The following is a 23,666-nucleotide window of genomic DNA, read 5'->3' on the forward strand; positions in this document are numbered from 1 at the left end:
TGTCGCCTATGAATATTATGACAAAATTATCCAAACATTCCTTGAACACTCAATTCATTAACTCCATGAACACTTCAAGGCACTAATGAGTCCGAATGACATAACCACAAACTCATAATGATCCTTCCTCTAAAGACTATCTTCGGTACGTCTTTCTTTTTATCTTAAATCTGTTGATAACTCGTTCAAAGATTACCTTAGATTCTAAAGAAAACCTAATCAATGACCACTATTAACGGGAGTTTGGATATGCATAATGATGACGTATGCACAAGATGGGCAAGATTGTACATGCTATTATATAATTCATTGGAAAAAAGACAAACTTCGTCTACCAAATACAGAGATTTGACCCATTCCATTTCTAAACTGGAACGATAAAGAACACAAACTATATGCATCCATCCACTGATCAAGTCAACTCAGAGAACAGGTTAGGTCATAGGTTAGACATTCCATGGAAACCCGCAAAGCAAAGAACAGATACACATACTACAAACTATTTCAGAAATGGCTCTTAGTCATGCCATAAAAAATCTCCCTTGACCTCCCCCCTCAGGCTCCTTCCTCTTCTGTAATCAACTTCTGCATCAGAGCAGGATAAAGCATGATTATACTTGCGGCTATTTTTGGACGACCCTATTCTTGAGAATAGGTCTTCTGTTTCACCTTGGGAAGTACTTGATCCTGGCAAGTTACCAGGTTGTCTTTGCAATTTATCGTCTGCATCAAACAGGTGACAAACAGGTGACAATTGTAACCATAACTAAATTGTAGCTTTCCTAAAACCACATCCCAAAAATGTAATTTAACCTGACTACTAGCATCAGAATTGTGAGTCAGTGTATATAAAAAGGAAATAATGAAACGGAAAGAAAAGTTGCAACATTTTGAAAAAGTTCCCCAAAATGTATTTGTCTTTATTTTCTTTTGATTTCTCATGAAACAAGTGTGAGCTTGTAACAGGGAACAGTGGCTCACCTTTACAGCCATTGCATAATGCCAGGACTTCAGAGCAGGTTTCTTTTTCAACAACGTCAGATGCTGATTTAATACTTCTTTGACTCTGTAAAGTTGCCTGCGTGGATTTCAGTTTTTCACCCACTAATGGAGGTTGAATACTTTCTTCTGCAGACAGACTAGTTGAAGTAAAAGGTCTCATAGTAAAGGAATCTTCCATTACATCAGATATCTCCACGTATTGTGTGGTACTTATAATTTCATCGGCACTGAAACCAAAAGATGCTCGGTAAGCTTCTATTTCCTCCACATCTTGTTTTGGAGACTTACTGTGCCGGTTTTGGTATCCATTCCCACCAGAAGCGTAAACATCTGAATCCTTTGATACACTTAACCTCCCACCAGTATGAGGGAATGGTGGATTGTCCAGATAGAATTGTGCAAATGTAGCAGGGCAGAAGAAATTAGAATCCTGAGAAGCAAGAGGTGTGCCAGTTTTCTCATGTCCAAATAGCCGACCAGAACCACTTCTTGGATATTTTCCATCTTGGAGAGAAGCTGAAGGATTCCACTGTGGTGGAAAGTCCCTCTCAGGAAAAGAAGATGATAAGCAATCGCCGGAGGTCCTTGAAATTGGTGACACGAGGCTACTGGCAGGACTTCCAGGGTAGAGAGAATATGCTGCTTGAAGATCATTGGAAGGAACGTAATTTGCCTTTCCAGTTCCTTTGAGATCCACCGATGAGGATAGGAACTGAGCAAAAGGCACATCAGGGGAAGAAGGAGTGGTTAGGTGAGCTAGTTCGGGTGGGGGAGTGAGTGGAGCAGTTGACGGTTCAGTGGTGAAAGCTGAGAAAACAGGAGGAGAAACCGGTTGTGTTTCATGCGCATATGGCCCTGTAGCGAACATTGTGGATGAAGGACCTCCAGGTGAGTTGGCAGACAACGACAAGAAACAGCTAGGTGATTGGGCTGTTGAAGGGAGTGCAGAATTTGTAAAGGATGCTGGTGAAGAAGGTGGGGCTAAAAGGGATGGAGCTATCACAGTAGCCTGATTGGCTATTCCTGCTGCATGAGGTCCATTTGGCTGGGTTGTCACGACATTGCCCTCAGGTAAACGAGATGCAGGCACAATGCGCTTTTCTCCTTTCTGAGAGTGAAAACAAGATAATGCACCCCAACATCCACCCCATCTCTTTCCCTGGTACAGAAGAAAGTACCAGAACTTAACAGGTTATCACAACAGCTCCTTAAAGAATAGTCAATGAAGAACCAAAAAGTTTAGAACCATCCCTTTTCACAATTTTCGTACAAATTCTTGCTAGCAGAGATGGCCATTTCAAAATTATCCATAAAAATGTCCAATATCCAGTTTTAGCATTAGTTAAAGTGCCTTTTAGATTTGAGCAAGTTGTTAATGGATGTAAATCGCTTAAGCGATTCAAAGGAGCAGCCTGAATGTGGGGATCAATAAATCAAATATCAACCGCAATAAATACAAATATTTAATCAAACATCATTAAAATAAAAACCAAAAAACAAAAAGAAGGAAAAATCAAATGCTATTGTTCCATAAATAAAAATTTACTAGGTTTTTTTAACAAGAAAATTCTCATAGATATAATGAAAAGGATTAAAAGTTCAAGGGATACAAAATCCCAGAGGGAGTGAAAAAGAAAAAAATTAATGATATAAAAGACACTCAAATAGAGAATAACCACGAACAAAAACTTTTCATAGACCTAACAAAACACCCAAAAAAAAAAAGACTATTATTGACTTTTTGCTACCATCTTGAGAAAGTTGAAAACGCTAGGGAGGGCTTTCAAATTTGCGACTGTAGATTTTACTTTGTATTTTTCAGAAATGGTGGAGTACGCCTCATTGAGCTCTTGTTTGTATTGAAGAAGAATCTCTAACTTCTTTTGAAGATATTCTTTTCAGCAAAAAATCATTTCTTGAAGATACTCTATTCAAGAAAGAATTCCAGTTGGTTGAACAACCAGAGGGAATGAGACAGTTTAATAATTGAATTGATGAATAAGGCCTTTGGGAGTTGCCTTTATCTAATGGAAAGTAACGAGGTCAAGACCAGGAGATGATTCTTCTCAATTTCTCATAGATCGTTCTTTGATTTCCAAGGAATGGGATGTGATGTTTGATAATTCTAGAGTCTCAGAACAGGTCCTCCTTTTTGTCACTTCCCTCCTCTTTTTGAAGCTGGTAGTTTTTCTTAGGGACCTTCCCCTTTTCAGTTTCGTAACATTTGGTTAGATGGAGTCTTGCTTCAAAGACTCAAAGAGAAGGTGGACTTGAAATTGGTGCATTGAAGCAGAGAAATATGGCTTTATTGGCCAAATGGGACTGGCTTTCATGATGGAACCTCAATTTTTATGGAGGAAAGTAATTGTTAGCATCTATGGTTCTGTAATAATGGATGGAATTCAGGCTTGGAAGAGATTTAAGTCTTCGAAGTCCATGAATTCAATTTCAAAATTATGGCAGAACTTTGATTAACTTGCTCACTTTAATTTGGGCAAGGGAAGGAAGATTCGATTTTGGGAAGATCCTTGGTTGAAATTTTATGTTTTAGGGACTTTTTTCCGCGGCTGTATGCTATTTCACCTTCTCCCAATGCCTCTGTTTGAGCGTTTTGGGATATGCACGCTGGTTCTTGGAATCTATCTTTTTGTTGATGCTTGAAAGATGAGGAGATTGCCGATTTTCAGACTCTACTCTACTGCACAATATTTTTGTTCCGAGTCTTAATACAAATGAAGCTTCTAGGCATTGGTCAAATGATCCTTCAGGTATTTTCTCCGCAAAATCTTTAAATGATCACCTGGTATCTTCTTCACCTTTGGAGAAAGAGTTATAATTAGCCTCACGGAAATCCAAGAGTCCTAAGAGAACTTATATTTTTTGTGGATAATGCTTGATGGGAATTTTAATCCGTCCAATGTTTGGAAAAAGAAGAATCCAGCTCACTGTCTGTTTCCATCAGTTTCTGCTCCTCAGCCTTCAGGATGCTCTCCCAACCATGTGTATTTTAATTGCTTTTATGCAAGCTTTGGTTGGTTCAAGCTGTTCTCAATTTTCAATTTTTTCTAATGTCTCATCGCAGTATCTCCCACACTACATGGTCCAACACTTCTCAAACGATCTTAGAAACTGACACCCAAAGAGAAACATAGAACCTAGAGGTGGAATGGTGTTTTAAAATGATATCAAAGCAAGAGGTCCTATGTTTGAACTCCGGTAATGTCATTTCCTCCCCAATTAATATTGATTTCCACTTGTTGGGTCTTCTACAATTTTAGGGTTAAGCATAAGTAAGGAAGAATTCTTTGACGATTCTGACAATCGTACCTTCCTTGTTTGTTCTTGTGCCACCTTCAATCCTTTTTCTAAACCCCATTTGTGTCACTTATGCTCCTTTTCCTAAACATCAATCGCTCCCCCTACTTTAGAGATGTCCAGAAGGCAAGAATAGAAACATTCCTGCCGCCAATTTGAATCTCTATTCTCACAAAAAAATTTCATTTATTTGTCAGAGAGCAAGTTCACTACAAGAAAACTTTTTTCGTCTTTTATTTCTTTTTTTTTTTTTATCTGTTCCATCTTTTAAATTTATTCTCAACTCTAATAACCATTCTTTCCCAAAAAAAAAAAAAAAAACTTCTAAATGGATTATCCTCGACATAACAATTTAAAGAAAAGTTACAAATTATCACAATAAAATAATAATATACCATAAGCAAAAATAAAATTATAATGTTCAACTAACATAAATTTTTATACTTAAATTTCAATAATGCAACATCAACTCAACTCCTCCATCCCTACTCCCTCCTCCATTCCTTGTGTACGAGATTCCCCATCCTATACGAGATGAGTCCTCGAAAGACTCGAGCTCTTACGATTAAATGGACATCTCTACCATTCCCATGACTCATGTCAACGTCTTTCCCGTCTTTCTTTCCTCACCCATTCCCCATCCATTCCATCGACCACTCTACCTTTGTCCATTAACCCCTTTTTCTTCTTTTTCTTTCTATTCTTCTTCTCATTCTCCCATCACTCAATTGCTCTTCCTTCCCTAACCACACAGCACCAACTCATTGACTGCAACCGTTGCTTGCCCTTTTATTGTTATCTGCATTTTCTTCGTTCAACCTTCCAGCTATCGGCTCTCCTAGTATGTGATATTCTCATAGATTTCTCTTATCAAGATTTCATAATTAAAAGTCGATTGATTTTCATTTTTCTTTTTTTTTTTTTTTTTTTTTTTGTTCAACGGTAGTGATGAGTTAGTACATGCATAATATTGATTTTCGTATTGAATGTAAAAATGACAAGTTTTTCGTAGAAAATGTGAACAAAAAGAAGATTCTTCTTCTAACCTACCTCTTATTCCGGTTTGAATGCTCTATGGTTGAGCTTTGACAAATTCCAGTTTGCTCGATTTTCATAAGAAATTTAGAAAGGATTTTGGGATCAACTAGCGGTCTAAATTTGGTTCATCCAATGATTGGCATTCAAAATGTACTATTTGGCCTTACCCAGGTGGAAGAAAGCTTGTACAACAAGAAACACTCCCACCTTGAGTGTATAAAGAGCTACAGAGGATGAATATTTTTAAAGAATTTACGTTTCTCATATTGAAAACATTCTTTTTTGAAGCAATAGGGCAACACTTTCAGTGGTCTGGTAAACATTAATTTCCCAAACAACTAATTTCCTCAGCCATTGTATTGAAGAAATCATGGTGTTTTGTCCATTAGAGACTCTTCAAACTTCGTGGATATAAGGAAGATTAATCAGGTAATGGAAGATGAAGGGTTCACTATCACAAACAAAGATGATTTGATGGCAGGGGTCCATTATTCAAAGTTCCCTTCCGTTCATGATACGATCAATAATGTGGATGGCCTGGGTTCTCCAAGCAACAATAACTTTGTGGGACACAAAGGATTAAATGGCGGTTTCTTGCATGATCAGAACAGTCCTCATCTTCAAAGGTGTTATTTCCCCCGGTTTTATTGGACCAGCTTTAAATGGAAGTGATTGAGATTGATAAATTGGAAGCGAACACCTAATAGTCAAGGTTATTAACGAGGCCACTATTCGAAATTTTATAAAAGAAAAAATGCATTTAACTATTTGTCTTTCATGGTTCCAGACTCTTCAAATTTTATCAAGTCAATGGAATTTTGTATGTCTATGCAGTCAGATCCTATTATCTCAATAAATGCAACTGATTCTCATTTGGTCTTATGATCAAATAAAATAAGTACATAAATTTTAGAGACTAATCCAAATTTTATTGAAGATGTTTGCTCATGGTTTTGTTAATTCATCATTCTCCATTCCAAGTTCAAACTTAATTCAGAAAATGGTGTACCGTTTTCCTCTAAAATTTCAGATGCTCTATCGTTTTTTTCACCATTTATCGACTCTGATGCTGAATCACTAAGAAATGAGAAATTGGAAATTGATCAGAAAATCCATGACAATCTTGAACAATCCTCGACTCTCCTTTTTTCGAAAAAATGTTATAGCTTCTTCAAAGTTTATGGATGACCCGGTCAAAGAAGATTTTCTGGTGGAGGCCACCATCTTGATTCCTAAAAATTTCACCTCTTAATGAGATTTGCAGTCGTCATATGCATGAAATTTCCCCTACTCCAACTCAGAAAAAGGTTAAATTGTTCTTTTTGTTTATTCCCTTATTCAAGATTCTTTTATAGCTTTTGGTTGTGGAAAGCTTCAAATCATTCGGTTTTAAGTTTTTCCAGTCCAATGTGCTTTTTAGAATAAGAAAATCAGTTTTATTAACAATTGAATATGGATGAGTTTGAATTTGATTGAATTGTGTTCTCGATTTGGTTATATTGGCGGGTATTGGTAAAATTTTATAAACCTCAACGAAGATCCTTCTTTGGCATTCTAGAGGATTTTGGAAGGTTTCAAAGGCTTGCATTAGTCTAATAACTCTTTCAATGCAAGAAGTGTTTCTTCAAAAAATATCTTTTCTCAGCTTCATTTTCTCGAGTTGCTTTTCTAAGTTTCAAGTTCTTGAGTATTTGTTATACTTCCACTCCGAAGAAGTTCCTACATTTTTAGCCAAAGTGGGAGCTCTTTATTTCAAACCTTTTGCTGTATTTTTTATTGTCTCACTAGTTGGTTTTCATCATTTTATCCTCCGGTATTTTAGGGCTTATTTTTCCTTATCTGGTCTGATCCTTAACGTTTTTCCTTCCTTTCTATACATCAATGGGAAGTTATTTAGTTTTAAAAAAAAAAATCATACTCTTCTTCTCATCCTTGAATTTCACTTTTTCCTAGATACATGATATGTATCTCTTATGTTTCTTTTTTCAACCAAAAAAAGGAAAGAAAAAAATTATAGAAAACATAAAAACACAAGGGTTGTAAAAGAACTACTCTAATTAGAATGGATGAAAGAATATTGTATATACAAAAAGGCATAACAAATATTAGATAGAGACGCCTATAATTCTAATTTCTCCCAAATACGGTTTAATAGCTAGCATCCTTCAAAAACTTCTCTAATCAATTTCCAACCAACCAATTCAAAAGAAGGCTTTCGCCATCATAAATACTCAACAATCACAAAGTACCACAAGCAACTTCTTTGAAATATCAATCCCACTAGGACACAAGGGCATTCTTGAAATTACCCATAAGTCAAACTAGTCCGCTACTTCAGGTTCCTAACAACAAGATCATAAGACAATTATGTTATGCTACTTGTTCAGCGTGGAATATTCTCTTGAAGCTTCTTCATATGATGAATAAAGATTCGTATGAAGAATATAATGAACATTGATTAACTGTGATGTTAGCACCCTCTCGAGTAGCATTCAAAAGGCACTTCCAAACATTTGTGGGAAGTTATTCTTTTAGGGGTTCCCTTTCTTTTCTCTCAATGTTTGAGAATGTGGTGGGAGATGGGGTTGGGTGAACACTTATGGGAAGGACGTTAGTTTGGATGATAGATCTCTTTACTCTTTCTTTTCTCATCTTTACCATCTATCTTCCATGAGGCTTCATTTAATGGCTTACGTCCTTTCCTCCTTGGAAGGTTCCACCTCTCTTGACCTTGGGTTGCACTAATCATTACCTAAAAGGGAAAGACCAGTCTAGTAGCCTCCCATAAGGAACTGTTATAACAAGCATGAGCGGAGATGAGAAATGACTTGTTTCTTCATGAGGGATCCGTGTTAGTCTCTTGCTTAGGTTAGGGGTCACCTTAACGATCTGCTTTCTAACGTGGATATTTTGACCATTTTATCTTTACTGAGGGGATTCATTTGCTTGTCCCAAGAGGAGGTATCTTCGTACTTGAATTCTTGAATTCTTAACCCTTGTGAGGTGTTCGAGAAGAGATAAACAATCATATGTTTAAAGGGGAAGGGTCAAACTAGGGAGCAAGTTTGGTCTCTTTTCATATTTCACGTCTCCCTCTGGGCATCAATACATAAGAACTTTAGTAATCTGCAGGGTTCATCTAGCTTGATTTGAGCCCTGTCCTTTATCTCAACTCATGGGGTTACCCCTCATATTCTTTCATGTTTTCTTAATAAAAGCTTGGTTTATATATTAAAAAAAAAACAATTGTGATGCTAAAATAATACTTAAATGTACGTGCTTGTCGGATTCATATGTAGGAAGAATTAATTACTTTATAAGGTAATTAATGCAAAATCAAATATTTGCTAATAGCAAAAGGACCAACGACTGAACTTGATTCTTGAATAAGTCAAATGCATCTCACCTTGAAGGATTTACGTACATTACAAGTGTGTGCATATATGAAAGAGTAAGTTCAAAGTATAATTAACCGAAAGAGTAAGTTCAAAGTATGATTAACCGAAAGAGTAAGTTCAAAGTTCAAAGTGTGTGCATATATGAAAGAGTAAGACCTCCGTCCCATCCCTCTTTGAGTGAGAACAGAGGGAGGTAAGGGTGGATTTAAGGTGGCTTGCTGGCTGCGGAAGGAAGAAGGACTCGGATTTGTCAAAGGGAGAAGGCACCGGAGGTTGAAGACCAAAACCCACGCTTGTTGGGAGAACTTAAGCTCTAGATCCACGGGCATTCGTCGGCAATTTCGGATGGAAGCAAGCCAAAACGAAAAGTCGAACGAAGGGAGAACGCCAAGGTACATTCATGAGTTTTGAGAGCTTCTACCGTTACATTCGTCCCCTACCCTCCATGAGTTGACCCAATTTCAATTGCTACCCTCCATGAGTTGACCCAATTTCAATTGCTATAGGTTCGCAAGAGGACGATCTAGACTTTGTTGAAGAAAACAGGTAGAGTTTTGACTTGTACGACGAAGGGCGAGTGCGAGAAAGGAAGGAGGAAATCCAGCAAGCGCAGAGATGAGGGAAAGAAAAAGAATAAGAGGGAAAAAAAATGATTATGAAAGAAGAAGAAGAAAAAAAAGGGAAGAAGAAGGTTCTCAAGAGAGGAAGAGGGAGGAAAAGGAGAGGAGGAAAGAGAAAAGAAAAAAAAAAGAGAAAAGAAGCGAAAAAGATAAAGAAAGAGAAAGAAAGAAAAAAAATTTGGAGGAAAAGGATGGGTCCAACCCACAAGCCCAACCCGAGTGGCCGACCCGTGGGCGGGTCAACTCGGGCGGTCTAACTCGCGAGCATCCCAACTCGGGCGGTCCAACCCGATTTTGCCTCTTTTTGCGTAATTTACTCGTTTCAACTCCGACTTTGGCACCATTTTGACCGATTTATATCAATGTAAGAGTTATTTGAGGAGTTTGACAATTGTTGGAATCCCCAAAAGACGCAAACCCAAACAAAAAGTGTCATGCTTTCCAAGTAAGTGGCATCTCAGAACCTAGGATTTAGCTATGGTCATAGCATGCATGAAAGTATGATATGAGAAGCATGTCATATAAATTTGAGCATGCAATGAGTTGGTTTGATCTATGTAAGAGCACATTAAACGTTATGGTGCACATTTATCGAGGAATGAAATGTTGAGTTATGATTTGACCGAAATTGAGAGTATGTCTTTAGTATGATATGAAGCATGCTATTGGAAGCCGCTTATAAATGGTTGTGCATAAAATGAGCTAAGATAACATATGTGGAATGTTATTATGTATGTTACTAAAACGCGTATGCACTATCTTATGAACTGAAATTTATAAATAGGTATCCATGCTTAGATCGCTATGCTATGTCTCTATTTCATATGTTTCTGATGTATGCAGTTATACGAGGACAGTTAGGGGTACGCCAACAAACCCCTAGTTGTGAACCTGACTCGATTGTCAAGGGTTCAGATAACCATAGAACTGGCATGATATTTTATGATTTATGATTGTACCATGTGGGGACTACTGTGAAGTTGGCCAGTTAGCTTCACGCCGGCCATAAGCAGCAGAGGTCCACAGTTGTACCTTGTAAATTGGTTATAATTATTGTTCATGCATGTGATTTATGCAATTACACAGGGACGGTAGGAGCTCGCCAACTAGCCCCTCATCATAAACCTAACTCAATTCTCAAGAGTTCAGATAACCATAGAACTGGTATATGATGTTTTATGATTTGTGCCCTGTGGGGACTATTAGGAAGCTTGTTCGTTAGCTTCCTTTTGGTGAACCTATCATGAGCAATAGGGGTCCATAGTTGCACCTTAGAGTTGGTCGAGCCTTAATATGCATGAGCCCTACGAGATTTATACCAAGGTCGTGCCTCAAGGACTCTGAGATATGACAATGATGATGATAGACTAGCAGAAACAACTAATTAGGAGACCTAGAAGACCTAAGAACATTCCAAGGGCCGGAGGTCAAGATAGGACCAAGATCCAAGAGAAAGTAGAATGAGTAAACCTAAAGTGTAGCCTAGGAAAAGCTTATACGGGGGAACGAATCTCCAAAAGAGAATAAGATACCGAATGTACGAACAAGATCAATAAGACTTAATAACGAAATATGAACTACCAACAAGCTGCTTACTGAGAATATTTTATATACTCATCCCTACCACTTCAACTTTCTTTACAGGCGGAGCTTGATGCTTGACGTAGTTCGAGGCAGAGGCACACATGGGTTGTTGGCTATAGGGAGTCTCATCACACTTGAGTCTGAAGTTCCTTTATAATTACCTTTAAATCTTGTATTTCATGTATTTTAAATAGTTCGATCTTGTAGTGTAGTATTTTAGTGGTCTTTTCTTGTTTCTTTATAAAAGCAAAAATTTTAATTATTATTTTAATCAAATTTCAAAGAGCATGCACGTGTTCAAATGTTTTAGATTTTACGCATTTTTTACTTATTTTCCATGTTAGTAACGGTCAGTGGCTCGAGTCCTTCGAAAAGTGGGTCCTTACATGAAAAGAAACTAAAACAAAGGAATAATAAGCATAAAGTGGAATGACCACAAACCAAATCACAACAAGAAGGTGATGCCCATTAGTCAAAGCTGTAAAACTAACAAAGATCTATATAAAAAACTATCAAGTACATGGAATCCACATTTGTAAAATAATTTGTGGTAGAAACATGGATTTGGTACATTGCTAGGAAATAGAGGGGTGAACCTAGATCTAGGAAAGAAAAGGCCGTGAAAAAGAATGTCATTGCTTACGCAGTAAATCCAAATCCTAAACAAGCAAAATGGGGATTGGAGCACTCTAAATCTACTGGTATAAGAAACAATGTGCAAAAACAACAATATTCTCGAGCTATAAACAAGCATAATGATTTGTGGGGAGGGGATGCATACCCGTTCTTGTTGAGGGATTCTATTCTGCTCGGACCCCATTCACACTTGGTAGCTCGACTAAGTCTCTATTTACCTTCCTAAGTTGCCCTTTCCTACTAGACTCTTGGCCCACCTCCTCCTCCACCTCCTCCTCCTAACGAGCATAAATATAGTTATAAGGAACCAGTAAAATGAAAGATTTAAAAGAAAAGAAAAGCCAGTAAAATGAAAGATTTAAAAGAAAAGCCACATGAGGAAGGAGGTCTCTTACCGTCGACTTCGTCCATTTAAGGACTAATATGAGTTAGACCCATACCAACCTTGGCATTTCTTAACTCACGGAGTAGAATCTAACAGCATATAGACTTCCTCTCCAACGCTGAAAAAAGCTTGATAAAGAGAAAGAGAGACGATTCAATATACTTATTTTAATAGATAAAAGTTGAAATATTACTAGAAAGGACAAGGAAAGACAAAAGTGAGAAAGATAAAGAGGCATAACAGCGAACTATGAGATGAGCATACCTAAAAATAATGACATTTCTTCTCATTTTATTTTTTTCCTATCTTTTGTGTCATTTTTATTAGATTTTAGATGCCAAGGGGTACTTGTATTTAGTTTGGTTCAGTTTTTTATCTATCCTTTAAAAGAGGTTTAAGTAAATCAAAATTATTATATTTGAAGATATTCAACTAGTCATCATCTTTATGATCTTGGAATTTCCAAAAGGAAAAAATGTATCTGCAGGAGGCCAGAATGTTCCATTGTTTAATTAATTCTAAATCCCACTGCCGGAAAACTGATTTTTTTCCCAACAACAATGACAAGGAATCTTAGGCAAGAAGCAAACGTGGCCAGCTGGAAAAATTTCGCAATTTTGAGGCTTTTTAATCAGCGCCACAATTATATTCCGCAGCTTCCACAATCAAAAATTGAATCGAGGGGAAAGGAAAATTTCAAGCTACATAAAAATAAATCAAAATATCAAAGCCGAGAAGTGTCTTTGAAATAAATCAAAGACATGCCAAAAGAATAAGAGAGTGGCAATCTTATATTTGTGAAGGTGAGGCAAAGGGTTATAGGGCTTAGTGCAATTACTGAGGGCAGTGGAGGAACTATTTTGTATGCGTACAATTGGAGCTATATAGGAAGTCTTGCACTGTGATGGTGAAGCATCTTGATGCTACAAGTCCAAGACTACCATAACGACTGGCTAGGTGTTCAACCAGCATATGGAAGCAGAGGGAACATCATGAAATCTTTGCGAACGGAATATTAACAACAGGGACTAAAATAGGCGCTTTCAAAAAGTTCAGAGACTAATCGGCATTTTGAAAGTTGAACTAAGAAATAAAAAAAATGTAAAAGTTCGGAGACCAAAATGGGATCTAAACCAAGAAAAAAAAATGTTCAGAGCGATTTTCAATAAATCTTTCTGAATTATGATTTGATGAAGAAGAATCAGATGGGTAGAGGAATCGATGGCTTTTGAGAAGAGAGACTTCGATTCAAGAAGTTTGGGATTCGAATTTCGTTCTGAACACCCAGTGCCTGAAGATGTGTTGGTCTCTGATTGAAACCCAAAGAAATCCTAGTCAACGGTCTTCGATTGCACTCGATTTGATGAATTCAAAATAACCATCTGAATTTTAGACTTTTGTGTTTTGTTCCTCTAGTGCAAGGGAAAGCGACTGTAGAAGCAATCAGTTAATACAAAAATGAATCTTCTAAAGGAGAAGAAGAAGAAACAAAAGGGAACAAAAGAACAGCAACAAAAACCCCAGTTTAAAGCCAGCCACAATTTCCCATCACAAGAACAACAAATTCATTATTGGGCCCATTGAATAAATCAGCTTAAAGCCCTTAGTAAGTGAGATTACCTGCAATATTAGCACACAAAAAAGTCCCAGAAGACGGCTGGTCCCTTGTTGTGATGAATGGTTGGTTATTTGTTAAACGCGTCCCTTCTCCCGACCAGTAAAGGTTCCAACAGGGAGCGACGGCGACAGTCGCTGATTAGTCGACGGAGACGGTGGCTTAGTAGTCGACGGCAACGGCAGCTGTGTAAGTGAGACGGCAAATGCGAGAGACAGAGAGAGATGGAACGATGGTGGCTACTGGCCGACAGTCGAAGGAAGTTCCCACATTAGAGAAGCCCTAAACCAAACGCAAAACTTACATTTGAGTCGGTCGGTTAAAACCGGGACTCGGTCGATTCAGTTCGGTCTTAAAGGTTATAATTCGAACCGATCGGCTTGGTTCCTTTCGTCCGTTTTGAATTACTAGTAAAAAACACGTGCATTGATAAGAGAGTAAAAGTGGCCTTCTTAGAAACATAGGTTGAAGTTCAATTTCTAGAATTTTCAACCATTTCATCACTTGTTGACGAGGGAAATTAACACGTATATGATTCATTATTTAAACTTGTGCTTTAATGGTTTTCTTTTTCTTTTTTTTGGTAAAATTCATAGGAGAAATGAAGATGAAATTGTAGAGCACCACTTTAATGAAAACTTCACGGTAACTCAAGAATTGTTCTTTAAGAGAAGGAAATCCTAGAATTGACGAACCTTAAAAGATGATTGGGTCACCTTGTTTGGTATATGTTTATTTTGAAGGTATATGTTTATTTTGAAGAGTAACAATCTCCTACTGATCTAAAATACAATTATACTTGATAGTTAAGAATTTAAAAAAAAAATGGTGATCATTTTGTTGTCGTCGTGTTTTAATGTTGCGTTGAAAGTAGTTCGTTGGGCTAATTTGAAGAATAGTGCCAATTTGCCCGATAATGTTATCATCGCCACAAGTGGTATTTAGTCAATTTTAGAAATTTCAGGTCTTCATTAACGGTTACTCTTTGTTTTGGAATGAGGAATTTTTTTTTTTTTTTTTCTTTTTTATTTGTTATTTTGTCACCTCATCAATGTCCCGTCATGTTTTAAATCAACAAATGATAAACTCCCAACTCTGAAATCATTTGGAACCAATTTCTAAAACCTCATAAATTAAAAATATCTCTTTTGAAATCTCAGAAAACCAAATAAACACCAATCTCCGACATCAAGAATAAAAAAAAAAACCGCATTTCCAGAAACAGAAAAGACAAAAGAGTAAATACACTTGAACACATTGCATGTCATGTACACTCGTTCCAAACCTGGAAGAGAAGAGACCAGCAGGATTCAGATCACTTTCGTTGTCCTTCCTGGGGCACATAGAGAGCTTTCTCTAGTCAAAGAACTTGGTTAACGCGCAAAGGGTTCTGCCAGCTTCCATCCAAACCTTGCTGCATTCTGAAATCTCAGCTTTGAACAGAAAGTAGATCAGTAATGTCACTTCCAAATTCTTCCTTTCTGATGAAGCTCCCGTGTCAATCAAACTCAAAACGAAACAACAAAAAGATGTGGCATTACGAAGCTGCATGCGTCTACATCACGACAGCGACTTTAATGATACAAGAATTGGAGAAAATCTCGAGTCAGGCTGGACGAGTTCCTGCACCACTGATGAGATATGTGATACTCAATGAATAACAAACACCAATATTCCCATTGTCGAGCTCCTTCATTCAATGACAAGCACCAAAATTACACATCATCGAAAACTCAATTTTCTGGATGACAAATGGATGCTACCAAGTCTGCTAATTTCTCACGACCTAGATTGAACACAAGTTCCGCAGAGATGAAGTGTTTAGGAATAGTTGAAAGCTCGTCCTCATGGAAATTATATATTGGCTGAAGTTTCTTGGCTTCACAACGAGCTGCTTCAGCCTCTGCCAATAGAAGGTTAGCTTCTCCAGTGTCACCCGACTCCAGAGCAGCAGCTCCTTCTGCGGCTGCTGCGCCAGCAATCAAAAGCAACCTCTGGAATCTAGCTTTTGCTACTTCTTTTTCCTTCGATTGAATCGAAACCTCAGTCTCCTGCAACCATTTCATTGTGTCTCTTGTCTTTTCCTCAAGTTTCTCCAGGTCTAATAAAGCTCTGTCTATGTCAATACAGATGCTATCTTTTTCATTACTGAGAGATTTTGCCTCAGCAGCAACTCGAGCAGCTTCTTTGAAATTTCTACCGGCAGCAGCAACTTTCTTTTCCGCTTCCAACTCAGGTACTCTCTTGTCAATGAAAGAAATTCTTTGTTTTGAGGAAACTATGTCTTGCTGGATGTGTGATTTTCTTGAAGATAATTCCTTCAAACAATTAGAAAGAAAGATTAATAGAAGGAAAACAAATGCAAACCCTATTACATAAATATAGAAGTCCATGCATTAAAGAAAAGTGAGACTTTTCCTTTATTCGGTGAAAAGAAACAAGATTTGTTTCTTGTTCAACGAAAAAATAATAATAATAATAATAATCATACAAAAGTCCATGCATAAAAAATAAATGAAGTCCATGCATAAAAAATAAATGAACCGTTCAAAAAAGCAAACCAGTCCACAGAATTTTGAAAAAAAAAACTCCAATCGTGGAAATCTATGAGAGGAGGAACCAGAGTGACAGAGATTGCTTTGTAATGAAAGATAGTTTGGGGCGATAATGGCAAGTTGTATTTTAGGAATAGCTTAGCTAAGGAGAAAATCCTGGAAAAAAAAAAAGCATTTGAAGGCAAGTGTCATTCGGAAAAGAAGATGCATTTGAAGAGAGTAGCTGTGCGATTCATTTTTACCCATTACAAGTGATAAAACCAAAGATTTTTGGAAACCTCGGCATAATCGTACACAGCGACGGGGAAGAAGGCACAACTAATATGAACGAAGAAGATGATGCGAGCAAATGAGGCGGCAGCTTCAACCAAGTGCTCTACAATGTCACATGTGAAAAGATGGAAAAAAAACACGTTTGATCCAATGCTTGCACGACCTAAGCCAATGTCCGCCAACAGAATTTTTTTCCTGTGTCCCAAGACTTACGAATCCTGACAAGGAACCATACCCATCCTTCTTTAAGCAGTCCCACTCACGAGTTGTGTTTCTCCCCCAGAATTTGCCCGACCCGGTTCATCTCCAAGATCAAACTTTTTGTTAAAAATTTGACTCAGCTCACATTTGAAGGATTTTACATACCTTGAATCAATTCAATTTGAATATTTTCAAGATTTGGCAAGAATGGAACGACAGAATCCAATGAGTACATTGCATGAGCAAGAAGGTTGGCAAGTGAAGAAGTGGCAAAACAGATGTATCCACGATGGAGAGATTGATCAAAGAGCTGAGGAACAGTTACAACTGATTGCAACCATGCATCAACAGTTTATAGGGTTGTGGGCATCGGTAGGTAATAACGTGTATCACGATTTGAAGGGGTATACCAACTCAAGAAAAGGCTATGGTGATTAATGAAAAGGATTGAAGATCTCAGGCCAAAGTTCATATCTGAAAAGTGGGAATGAATTTTCTGCTATTTCTTTAAACGCACAGCATGATGGATTTGAAATGGGTTTTGGAAGTGGTGGACGACAAAGAAAATGGTTGGGCAGAAAACTGGGATGGGCGGGGCACGAAAGCCACAAAAAACTAGGGGGCAGAGGAATGGAAAGATGGTTATCTAGAGAACACTACTTGCAGATTTATTTAATGGAGACCTACGATTGTCTGTTAGCTAAACAACAAGAATCATATGATGACGAGAGAATAACTGCAATATTTGTTATGTGGGAGCCGAACACAGCATGTTGTGGCCGTCTAATTAAAGATGGTGCAATAATTATTCCAGTGATCAAAGAGAGATTAAAAATGAAATCAGATATAACACATTTCTTTATTATTATTATTTTTGTTTCTTTTGGGAGTGGATATTTTGTTTAATGCTTGTAATGGTTGCTATTACGGGATATATTGGGAATATTAAGCTATTAGTAAGGGCATAGTGGTAACTAGTGAAGGGTGACTTGGTTATAAATAGGGGAGTTAGGGTTCTTAGAAAGGGATTAAAATTTGGTATTTTCTTAGTGTAGGGACTTTAGGAGAGTCATAGCCCTCTCAGAAGGCTATTGATATTGTAATACAGTTCGATTGTGTGTACTTCTTGTTAGGGTAATCCTAACAAGTCCCTCATCAGCTTTTCTAAACTCTTCTGCACAGCACAAAGGGCTCTAAAGAGAGAAAGCTAATGAGAGATCTCTACCTCTTTTGGGGAAAAACACAAAGGGCTCTAAAGAGAGAGAAAGCTAATGAGAGATCTCTGCCTCTTTTGGGGAAAAAATCTCTTCCAAAAAGCAAGTCTTTTACACACCATATCAACAACAGAATTCCAGAATTCCAAAACAAGAAGCTTTTAGGATTATGACCAAGCGGGAGACCTAGATAAGAGGAAGGAAATTGGGGACAAAACCCTTGGAAAATTGAGGTAAGAACACCGAGGAGTTAGGAAACTCAAATCACAAAAACCTCAAACCAAGGTTTCAACCCCAAGGGATAGGATAAGATGTATAAGATGTAAATTAGCGTGATGATCAAAGATCCAAGATACGAAAACTAATCCTTTGCCTAGGACTCGAACACTCCAAGGGTAGGTTGATCATTCTCACCAAATGTAGTCATGCAACCTTAAGAACAATAATTGCAAGAAGATGTGAGGCTTATGGCTCTCAAAAGTGCGAAGAAACAATGTTACTCACCATCATACCTTGAAAAAATGCACGAAAAACTTTTCTCATCCTTTGAAGATTGGGCTTTAGCTCTACAATCTCTTCAATTCGGTTGAAGTATTTAAGGAAGTGATGTAATTCAAGCATAGCCTAACTTTATCAATTAGTTCTCTGGTGTAGTGGTTTGAAATGGATTAGGCTGGTTTTAGTGAGTTATAACCAGAGTTTGGTACATTCACTTTTGTTTATTAGAAACTAGCCGTTGGAGGCTGTTTAAACCACTATCTAATGGGTGTTATGGGATTATTTCCCTTCAAGTACCTAGCTTTAGGCTGTTTGACACATTCATTTAAAATCAAAAGTCAGAACTGACTGTCCTCAATACAAATAAAAAGTGAGGATGCTTCCACTGCCAATAAATACTGATGAAGGTGGGTTCTTGGCCAAATGCATACTTAGACCTCCCTTTGAATGGAAACCCTGATATAACCTCTTTATGTGCACAAATTGTTGAGAAGTTTAAAAATTGAAAAGGAGGCTACTATTATGGAGGAGCTCTCATATATCCAAATGAGGAGGCTTACGCTTATTCAAGCAACCTCACCAAACCTCTCTACTAACTTCTTGTCCCTCTTTGACTCTACAGAAACTTACTACAGAGAGGGGAACAGCGAAATTATTGGTTTACACCTAGGAGGACCTTTTGCTTTGGAAGCTGGATAACAAAGGTTCCTTTTCTACAAAATCCCTCTTGAAAGACATTGATAGTAATGGAGGAGGAACACAGACCCTCCTATATGAATTAATTCGGAAGGATCACTTCACAAAAAAGATTAAATTCTTTCTTCGGGACCTCAGCCACAACAGAAAAAACTATCATTTATCTCTCTACCTCCTCATTGCTCCCCATTAGAAAAAGGTGGAGACCCAAAGTCATCTTCCTACATTGCAAAATTATGGAAGTACTTTTCTATTTAATTGGTCAACACCTTTAACAAAGGAACCAAACTGCCTCCTCAACTATGCTCTTGGCCACCCTTCCAAATAAGTTAAAATGATTCTTTTGATGAATCTCATTTGTGCTTTCTTTTGGGCTACTTGGATAATGGAACCAAAGGGTTTTCAATGACAAGGATCATGCTTTTGGTGTAAACACTCATCTCTTTTCAATTGTTATAGCTCCTCCTCTCTGTTAATAGAAGAAGTTCATTGTAACTCCATCGGCTTAGAGCTTTTCTCCCTTTTTCTTTTTCCTTTTTTTTTTTTTTTTTTTTTTTAACTTCTTCAATAGTAAATTTTTCACATTTAAAATACAAGAGTGTTCAAACTAACAGATTCCTAACATACCAAATAACCTACTATCAGCTGGTATACTAACTGGTTATGACTAACAAACAGCCTAACTAACCCATAACTAACTATTCTAGAATTTACTCTTACGTCATTAGAGAACTTTGGAAAAGTACAACTTTACTAGTCAGATTGTGCTTGGTCTTTTTTGCTGTATTTCTAAAACTGGATACCTAACAACTACTTATCAAATAGGACACTCCATTTGTCCTGAGCATATACAAACTTCTTGTGAAAAGGAAAAAATGTTAAGAATCTCACAAGATATGGAAGCTCCACGGTAGTACCTCCTCCATCAAACCTTTTTCCATCATGTGGAAAGTGATAAAGAAGAAGGGAGCCCCTTGGAAAATAGGTAGCGGAACTAACCTGGAGAGAAGAACTTGCAGAATGAAACTCTTGCTGTAGCATTTGAACATCCTTGGAGAGCTTATCTTCAGATTGAGAAAGACTAGCTTTATCTTCCCTTATTTTCAAGATGTTAGACATCAGAAATTTTCTCAGCCTAGCAATTTCTCTGTATGCTTCTGCGTCTTCTATGGAAAGTTGAGCAATTTTCTTCAACTGCTCTCCTTTGTCCTTTTCCAGATTGAGAAACTCATCAATTTCCCTTCTTTTAACTGAAAGAGATTGACTTTCTAACTGCAACTGGGAGAGGGTCGATTGTAAGGAATCATATTTCGCATCCATGTTTGAATGTACATGCTGAAAACCAGAAATTGCGACGGAAATTCTTTTCTCAACAGCATCAATCAGAGAATCATTTTCTTCTATCTCCCTCTTCTTTTCTTCCACCAAAGCCAGTAATTTCTCAAGTTCATCTGTCAACACGGCCTTTCTTTGACAAAGAACATTTTTCTCTCTTTTGTCATCCTCGACCAAAAGTTCAACAGAATCATTCAAAACCATGCAAGACTCTTGAATAATAAGTGACTCGATTTCAGTTTCCATCTTCTTGGCCTCCAAGACTTCATTTGACAAATGCCACTTTTCCAGTTCTTTTGCAGATTCTGCCTCTGCAGTATTTAAGCCCAAGACAACATCATTTGCAGCATCCTACAAAAAGGAAGAATAATTAAGAAGTCATTTCCCATACATGGAACCAACTTCAAAAATTAGAAATTGGTGAATGCTGTGGATTGCAGATCCTTATAATCTTTAATCAACCTCCAATGGCCTGTTTGTCTTTGAAATGCTCCATAACCAAAGAATTTGACATGTCCCCCTATTTTAAAGAAATCGCAGTGTGTTTTTTGTAAAGGCTTGACCAATTATTCCCGTCTTCGATAAAACTTGATTCATTAATACATAGCTTTCTTGTAATATAAATTGTGTATTTAAATAGGAACGAGTTCATGGAGTAAATGGAAGCGAACAAGAACTTCAAAAGACGAGGTTCAGGAATTATGCAGGTTATAGCAATTCCTACCAGTGTTAAGAAGTTGACGATAGATGAAAATGTCTACTTCTTTGCTGTTCATGATTTTAACGTTTTGCATAATATTAACAAGAAAAAGATACTTGTCTTTTTTCTTTTTCTTTTTTGAAAGAAAAAAAAAAGTATTTATCTTCTATCATAAAGTATTTTTCAATATTTTTCATAATATGAAAAATAAAAATTGGAAATCTGTTATTCTATCATACGTTATGATATAAAATGGGAAATAGAAGATCCAAGAGGCCCGTAAAGATGAAGATAGATATGAATGAGTCAACTAGATATCAGGGTATAATAGCAACAGTGACTTAATACTTCCCTCTCTTCAGAGGAAAATTTGTTGTATTTTTCTTAATTTCATTTAGACATTGAAATTCAATCAACATTCCCCTTAAAAATTTTGTGAATACCTTCGTATTTTTCATCGTAAGAAATCCTATCATTTGAAGGACAAGAATGGAAGCCTACAGTCTACAGCTCTTTTAGACGGAATGTGTTGTGTGTGTGTGTGTGTGTATGTGAGTATACTGAGACGTCAGACATTAACATACATAGAAATCCTATTTGAAACTGACCGTAGCAAAAGTTCGGAGCAGAGAATCACATTTTTCCTCCGTCGCAATCAAGAAGTCCAGAACCTCGTGCATTCTGGAATCCATTGCATCACATAAGGCTTCAACATCTTTTAGTTCGTTGAGGAAGGCTTCTTTTTCTCCCTCAGCAGAAGCTAGGCTCTCGCTGAGCCTTTCTGCGGTTTCAAAATCTTCGGCTTCGCATGCTTCCTCTAACTGCCTTTCAAGATTGGAGTACTTGTCTAATGAAATTTTAAGATTATCCATAATTTTGCGTCTCCGTTGGATAACATCCTTCCTAGAGGCAGATACAGAGGCGACCGAGTTACGAGCAGAAGTCAGGTTCTCAGAGATCTGGATTCTAACTTGCTCCAATTTAAACTCGGGTGAATTGCACACTTCAGTCTCAACGCTACTTTTTTCAAGTCGATTAGCATCTTGTTGATTTGGAGATCCCATTATGACATCTTCTTGAGATACAAAATTAGGGGATTCCATTTTGTCAACTGAAGAACTATGAGAGCTTAAAGTCTGTGGTGGAGAAGCAGATGGTTGGATCATAGATAAAGCATCAGGGTCCTGGTCATTGTCATCGTCGTCATGAGTGTGATTATTGGAATTCGGAGAATTAAGATCGGGAGAGGGATTTGGGGTGTGGGCATCTCTGCCATAGCCAATTCGCAAACCAGGTCTCCTTTTCCTTCTTGAAATCTGTCGAGAGATTGAGACGACTCCTCGGTCTCTCTCCGTTGCTTCTCCTACAGCCGAACCAGGGGTATTCATAATTGTGGCAACTTGAGAAGGATCGGTGATCTGCAACGAATTCTGATCTAACTGGAATTGAGTTTGGTGTTTAGCTTGGCCCTTATGCATGGAACTGGTAGTGACGAGCGTGAGGTCGGAAAAGAGGTCCTCGTCAAGGGGTTCAGAAAGATGAGAAGATGAAGTAGGCATCGTTACCGTAGAAGAAGCTGAATTACTGGCAGTAGTGGTAACTTTAGCGGCTGTGGAATTGAGGGGGTGAGGCTGATTAGAGATATCTGGACCAGGATGATCACTATCTTGGTCTTCGGGGGTGGGAAGGATTTGGATTGGGTACTCGGAAGGGTCGAAGAGTACCATTCCTTCAAACAAAGAATCATTCTCATTTTCATCCTCTACCTGATTATTCAGCTCCACGTCCATGACCTCTGGCACTGCGTTCTTCAATTCCAGAAAGTCGATCAGTGCGTCTCTCCGCTCCTCGGCGCAACCCTAGCTCCCACTCGAAGTCTAATTTTAATACTTCTCCTTTTGGTACATTCGGCAAGTTCTTCCACTCTTTAGATCGAAGGCGACGAACTGTTTCTTTCGTAAACAACCCCCATAAAATAAAATAAAATAAACTCTACAATAAGAGAGAGTGAGTTCTCCACGATATATGGTGAAACTAAATAATGGTCAATTCAACTAAAAACTAACAATTAAAATAAACAAAAAATTACGATTAAGAAAATAAAAAAATAAAAAAAAAACTACGATGTTAGGTGAAACTAAATAATGGTCAATTTTCCGCAAGCCAAAAAATGAATTTGAAGGTGAATCAATTAGAGACTAAATTACACAAACAAACAAAAACATATATTTAAATTTATTATTTCAAATGTTCCAATATTACTCTTATCATCTCATAATCGTTTAAAAAGTATCATTGAAATGACATTAATTATTCGTTCAACATACTAACAAAACTACATAATGAGAAATGAGAAATTCAAATATGGTACAACTCCAGTTTATGGACTATATGCTGGTATCTCTTTTGAATAAAATTGAAGGTGCCTCATTTTAATAATATTTGTCCTTAACCATTCAAGAAGTTAATCTTCTTCCTCAATCTCCAAATTCTTCCATCACAAAAATTAATGAGAAGTTTCACTTACAACGATTATGTGCCAGCTTTGTTTGGTTGAGTTGTATGCATTTTGTATTCAAACTTCCATAGAAGATAGAATTA

General features: G+C 37.4%; 2 protein-coding genes across 3 annotated transcripts; both read right to left on the bottom strand.

The window, feature by feature from the left end:
- Window positions 1-276: 276 nt before the first annotated feature.
- On the bottom strand, window positions 277-13,875 carry LOC111788359 (uncharacterized protein At1g76660). 2 transcript variants are annotated; one of them, XM_023668672.2, is made up of 5 exons: window positions 13,599-13,875; window positions 11,989-12,096; window positions 11,739-11,871; window positions 982-2,161; window positions 277-723 (listed from the first exon to the last, which is right to left on the bottom strand). In XM_023668672.2, the coding sequence occupies exons 3-5, from the start codon at window positions 11,775-11,777 to the stop codon at window positions 518-520; spliced, it is 1,425 nt and encodes a 474-aa protein (XP_023524440.2). In that variant the 5' UTR covers window positions 11,778-11,871; window positions 11,989-12,096; window positions 13,599-13,875; the 3' UTR covers window positions 277-517. The 2 variants fall into 2 exon arrangements, with proteins under 2 accessions (XP_023524440.2, XP_023524439.2); XM_023668671.2 differs by having other exon boundaries at window positions 11,989-12,106.
- An 822-nt stretch (window positions 13,876-14,697) lies between these two features.
- Window positions 14,698-23,066, bottom strand: LOC111788825 (neurofilament light protein). The gene is made up of 3 exons (XM_023669356.2): window positions 21,674-23,066; window positions 20,030-20,716; window positions 14,698-15,911 (listed from the first exon to the last, which is right to left on the bottom strand). Exons 1-3 carry the CDS (start codon window positions 22,853-22,855, stop codon window positions 15,327-15,329), a joined length of 2,454 nt encoding a protein of 817 aa, XP_023525124.2. The 5' UTR covers window positions 22,856-23,066; the 3' UTR covers window positions 14,698-15,326.
- Window positions 23,067-23,666: the final 600 nt, after the last annotated feature.

This window comes from Cucurbita pepo, chromosome 2, assembly GCF_057944985.1.
Source record: "Cucurbita pepo subsp. pepo isolate OVF chromosome 2, ASM5794498v1, whole genome shotgun sequence".
In the NCBI taxonomy this organism is placed as follows: Eukaryota; Viridiplantae; Streptophyta; class Magnoliopsida; order Cucurbitales; family Cucurbitaceae; genus Cucurbita; species Cucurbita pepo.